Here is a 5,377-nt window from a genome sequence, read left to right on the forward strand (position 1 = left end):
CGTGTAGATTGTAGCGTGTAGGGTGTAGGGTGTAGGGTGTAGAGTGTAGGGTGTAGCGTGTAGGGTGTAGCGTGTAGCGTGTAGGGTGTAGAGTGTAGGGTGTAGCGTGTAGGGTGTAGCGTGTAGCGTGTAGCGTGTAGGTTGTAGGGTGTAGAGTGTAGGGTGTAGCGTGTAGCGTATAGTGTGTAGCGTGTAGCGTGTAGATTGTAGCGTGTAGGGTGTAGGTGTAGGGTGTACCGTGTAGGGTGTAGCGTGTAGCGTGTAGCGTGTAGAGTGTAGCATGTAGGGTGTAGCAAGTAGCGTGTATTGTGTAGGGTGTAGAGTGTAGCGTGTAGAGTGTAGGGTGTAGCGTGTAGGGTGTAGAGTGTAGCGTGTAGAGTGTAGAGTGTAGCGTGTAGGGTGTCACTTTTTCCTCTGATGAAGACGCTTGAGTAGCGTCGATACGCGTGGGGTAAAGGGCTTCCTTTGTTTTTTTCCCGAGGGACAGGACTTGGGTAACTTATCTTTACAACTGCTATGGAATTACACCTATTTACTTCATGCATGGCCTGGCATTTTTCCTTTTCAAACAGTTTTATTGGGATTTTAACAATTTTTAACAGGATAGGGTAAACCAGGAAGGAGAGGATGGGGAGGGAAGGGATATGAGATAAGGAAAGAAAACCCTATGAAAATAGGGGAAAAAGGCAGGTTTACAAACGTATAGAAGTCATAATTTTACGAAACATCCTGAAACTGAGTTCCTACATGTGTATGTAAACTTATGATGAAAACTAGAGTAGTATTGAAATAGCTTAAACCATGAAACTGAGATTTAAGATTGTGTTGTAGCTTCATAAAACGTGAACAGAATTCCTATGTGAGTACATTAGCTAATGATGTAGATTAAAGTATTCTTGAAAAAACTTAAACTATGTAACTGAAATATATGATTATGTGTTGTAGCTTCATAAGATCTGAATACTAACATGAAATAGAGTTCTTGTATGAATACGTGAGCTTGTGCTTATGAAGTAGATAGATGTGTTATTGAGTTCAACACCGATTCTATCATAAAAATAATTAATCAAACTGAAATACAAAACTGAAATCTGTAGCACTTATTAAAACATGAAAACCTGCCCGGTCCGGGGTTACCTAAAGTGACCCAGGAACCTCTTGGAGGGCAATGTCCGGTTCAGTATTAGTAAGACATTTAAGTGGAAAGTGTACTTATTTCAAGTAGGGTATGCATCTGGTGTGGCCAGAGAAGCGGCGTCACGTGGAATTGTAGAAAACGATAACCCCACTCTTTTTAAGAGCGAGATTCCTTCCTCTGGACTTGAGAGGGTGTACGCCTTTGAAGCAAGTTTGACATATAAGTTGGAAGACTTTGTCCACAGGTAGCGGATTCCAGCGTGTGTGAGACTCCGGGTGGTTTGGAGAAAAGATTTACGTCTTTGTAGCGTTATTTTTGACAGGTCTTTAAAAAAAGATAAGTTGCTATATGGGGCTGGGAGCGATTTTGATTTTCTTGTCAACCCCAGAAGGTCGTTTTTAACCCCTGTGGGGAAGAAGGACACAATGACGTCGCAGGCAAGATGTGAAGGGAGAGATGGAGGCCTTTGGATTCTGAAGACTTTCTCAATTAAATTTTCCCCTTCTCTTTTGGGTAACAGATGAGAGATCATTTTAGAAATATACTCTTTTAGTTGTGTAGGTTGAATCGATTCAGGTATGCCCCTTATTTTGATATTGTCTTTTCTTCTGAGGTCCTCATAATTGGCCAGATAATCTCTGAAGAAGGTGATGTCTTTCTGTATCCCCTCCAGAGAGTCCAAGTATGCGTGTGGAATGTCAGTCTTAGCAGGAAGCGAGGTACGGTCATTTTGGACCCTGGGTTCCATTCTCCTTTGTTCTTGAGGCAGAGTGCCGCTGTCCCTGATAGGGCAAAAGTAAGAGTCACCAACAATAAAATGAGCAAAATCTTTGAAGAGCTGTTTAATAAATGATTCGGAGGCTCTTTCCCTGTTTGGTTGTGGAGAAACGGGAATTTTTGGTTCATAGCCAATATGATTGTAACCCCCCTTCAGGATATTTGTTGATGTTAAAAGAGCTCTGCATATGTCTATCATAAAGCTTTCGGATGGATGGTCATCGGAAGCTGTGATGCTATCTATTGAAGTGGTCGGAGAAAGGATTACGGGTCTCTCGTCCTGGTTCTTTTGGCTTTGTTTTGTATGCACATGAGTCTCAGACTCCATAGGGCACCCTGGAAGGGAACTCTGGGTGGATGTTGCGTTAGAATCTATGGAATTGTGAAAGTCACTGTCCTCACTATCAGAGTAGTCTGTCATTTTTATAAGTTCTTCAGAATGGAAATTTTTTAACCCCTCTGAGAAGTCAGAGGAAATATCTGAGTCACATTTTACAACCTCCTGTTCTTTTTGGGCTCTTGAGATGGTTGTGTTTTTATATGATGAATTTATATAAGAAGTGAAATGGGGGGTTAATTCTGCGATCATTTCTCTGAGTCCTCTCTCACATATCAGACTGAGATCCTCTGCCAACGTAGTTTGTTGTAAATTGAACTGTTTGATTAAATCACCCACTGGGGTGTCAGAGGACTGGTCGGATTCACTACTGTAATGGCTCATATCCCTGCAGGTCTCGTCCCCCTGTATGTCTCCTGTGACTGAAGAGACAGAGGACTGGCCACAATCCTTGTAATGACTCATGTCTGGTGTGCCCCTGTAGGTAATGTCCCCCTGAATGTTTCCTGCGATTTTCAAGCTCCTATTGGGGGATTTAGGGGTGGCACACCTCTCTTGAATTATATGGGGCAGCTGTATGCAGTAGCGGTGTTGGGGCTGGTTGTTGTCTCCTGCTTTAATAATGTTCCCGGATGTGGGAGCTTTTATGGGGTTAATGCTCAGTCCATATGTTATTGGGGGGGACGTGCTCCTATCCTTCTCCCATCTCCCCCCTGCTGAGACATCTCCCCCTCCCTGCTCCATCTCCCAGCCAGCAGCCAGCATTTCACCGCTTTCTCTGACACCTGTTACCTCCGTTTTGATTCCACAGCTGGCTCCCTCATTACTGTCTGCTTGTCTCCCTCTGGGCCGGTCTTTTATCTCCGGTCTGGTGTCCTGTTCCCCCGTCGCTGTAACAGCCACTTTCCTCCTTGGAATGAAGTCCGGAGCGCTGATCCTAAGCTGCAGAGGAGCGGGCGCCATCTTGCTTCCGGTCCCGGCTCTCTCCACAGCCGCCGCTTCCTGTTCTCCTTCCCGCTGTGGGTCCGCCCGTCTCTGCCTGATTTGGGTGCGGTGAGGTCCGGGGTCTATCTTCTGCAGCTGTGCGGCGTCACTCTTCTGTGTCGCCGCATCAGCTTGCAGCCGCGGCTTGTCAGCTGGCTGCTGCTTCACTCTGGACCCCGGAACGCTGATCCTCGGCAGCTGCGGCGCGGGCGCCATCTTGGTTTTCAGAGCGCTCCTGTCTTGCAGTGTCACCGCTCCATGCCGGCCACTCTCACTTGCGCTGCTGGGCAGATGCAGGGCTGCGTCGGCGGCGGATGATCCGCTGGTCTGTGGCTTTATTTGCGGTGGTGAGCCCCGAGTTTTCAGCTTGTGCTGGATGAGGGAATGGGACTCATTTGTCCCTACAAACCCGGCATGAGTTTTTCTGTGGGACAGATTTCCATCCTCTTTAGCCCCTCTCTGGCTCCAAATTGTTGCAATCTTGCTGGGAATAGATCCCTTCTTTGCTGTGCTGGCTCCTGGCATGATATAAATGCCCCAGGAGTCCAAAATTCCACTTTAGTAGATTAATAGTAGGCTTAATAAGGGGAATTAACAGGAGCTCGTGTGAGACACGTCTGCTCCCTTCCCCTGGCAAACCACGCCCCGGCCTGGCATTTTTCCAAGCCTTAGGACAATGGATCCTGATTCTTTGTATTTCCACAAGGCGTCTGTATGCATACATTTATCCAAATAACTAGGATTTTGTAGTACTGCAGCATATCTATTTCCCTGATTACCTTTCTATAGGGGTCTGCTTTCATTTGCTTACCAACTGTGCGCACGCATGCTGTGTTGAACAAAATAGGATCCATGATGTATTTCTTCCAGATACTAGGCTGGAGTATATGTTTCCTGTCATAGTACTCAGGGGGTCACAGTTGGCAGTAAACAATAGGCTTCTTATATGTAGATTTGACTAAGATTGGTGTACCCGCATACCTAGCAATTTTTTCTCTCTGGTTATTTCTCCTGTCTCACATATGCTGTAAAGTATTAGCTTCCTTCATTCCCTCGGGTAAAATTACTTATGGCCTATTCAGCCATACTAGTGTTTTAAATGTTTTTAAATGCATGTTTTGCCTGGTTCTGTTTGTGGATTACTGTTTTTGTACAATAACATTGACTATTTAACGTGGATCCCATTGGTTTGCATATCCTTTTCTTTTTGTGTTTAGTGTGTAGTGTGTAGCTTAACCCTACACGCTACACGCTACACTCTACACCCTACACGCTACACCCTACACTCTACACCGTACACTCTACACGCTACACGCTACACCCTACACCTTACACGCTACACGCTACACTCTACACCCTACACGCTACACTCTACACTCTACACGCTACACGCTACACTCTACACCCTACACTCTACACGCTACACGCTACACCCTACACTCTACACGCTACATGCTACACTCTACACGCTACACGCTACATGCTACACTCTACACTCTACACCCTACACCCTACACGCTACACGCTATACTCTACACCCTACACGCTACACTCTACACGCTAAACGCTACACTCTACACTCTACACGCTACACGCTACACTCTACACCCTACACGCAACACGCTACACTCTATACCCTACACGCTACACTCTGCACGCTACACGCTACACCCTACACGCTATACTCTGCACGCTACACGCTACACTCTACACCATACACGCTACACCCTACACTCTACACCCTACACCCTACACGCTATACCCGACACCCTACACCCTACATGCTTCACCCTACACGCTACACTCTACACTCTACACCCTACACCCTACACGCTACATGCTACACCCTACACGCTACACTCTACACCCTACACTCTACACGCTACACACTACACGCTACACGCTACACCCTACACGCTACACGCTACACCCTACACGCTACACGTTACACTCTACACCCTACACCCTACACGCTACACGCTACACCCTACACGCTACACGTTACACTCTACACCCTACACGCTACACTCTACACCCTGCACCCTACACGCTACAATCTACACCCTACACCCTACACGCTACACGCTACACGCTACACTCTACACCCTACACGCTACACCCTACACTCTACACCGTACACT

The 5,377-nt window shown here is 46.6% G+C and overlaps 1 protein-coding gene across 1 annotated transcript; it reads right to left on the reverse strand.

The window, feature by feature from the left end:
* Positions 1 to 565: 565 nt before the first annotated feature.
* On the reverse strand, positions 566 to 3,877 carry LOC143806997 (uncharacterized). Its single transcript, XM_077288122.1, has 2 exons — positions 3,045 to 3,877; positions 566 to 1,920 (listed from the first exon to the last, which is right to left on the reverse strand). Exons 1-2 carry the CDS (start codon positions 3,759 to 3,761, stop codon positions 1,864 to 1,866), a joined length of 774 nt encoding a protein of 257 aa, XP_077144237.1. The 5' UTR covers positions 3,762 to 3,877; the 3' UTR covers positions 566 to 1,863.
* Between the last annotated feature and the right edge of the window lie 1,500 nt (positions 3,878 to 5,377).

This window comes from Ranitomeya variabilis, chromosome 2 (genome assembly GCF_051348905.1).
Source record: "Ranitomeya variabilis isolate aRanVar5 chromosome 2, aRanVar5.hap1, whole genome shotgun sequence".
In the NCBI taxonomy this organism is placed as follows: Eukaryota; Metazoa; Chordata; class Amphibia; order Anura; family Dendrobatidae; genus Ranitomeya; species Ranitomeya variabilis.

Excerpts from the sequence above, each read along its gene's own strand:
- LOC143806997 (XM_077288122.1), bottom strand. The coding sequence starts at position 3,761 with ATGCCAGGAGCCAGCACAGCAAAGAAGGGATCTATTCCCAGCAAGATT. Across the intron at positions 1,921-3,044 it reads GCTGTGGAATCAAAACGGAG|GGACAGCGGCACTCTGCCTC; the intron begins GTAACAGGTGTC and ends TTGCCCTATCAG.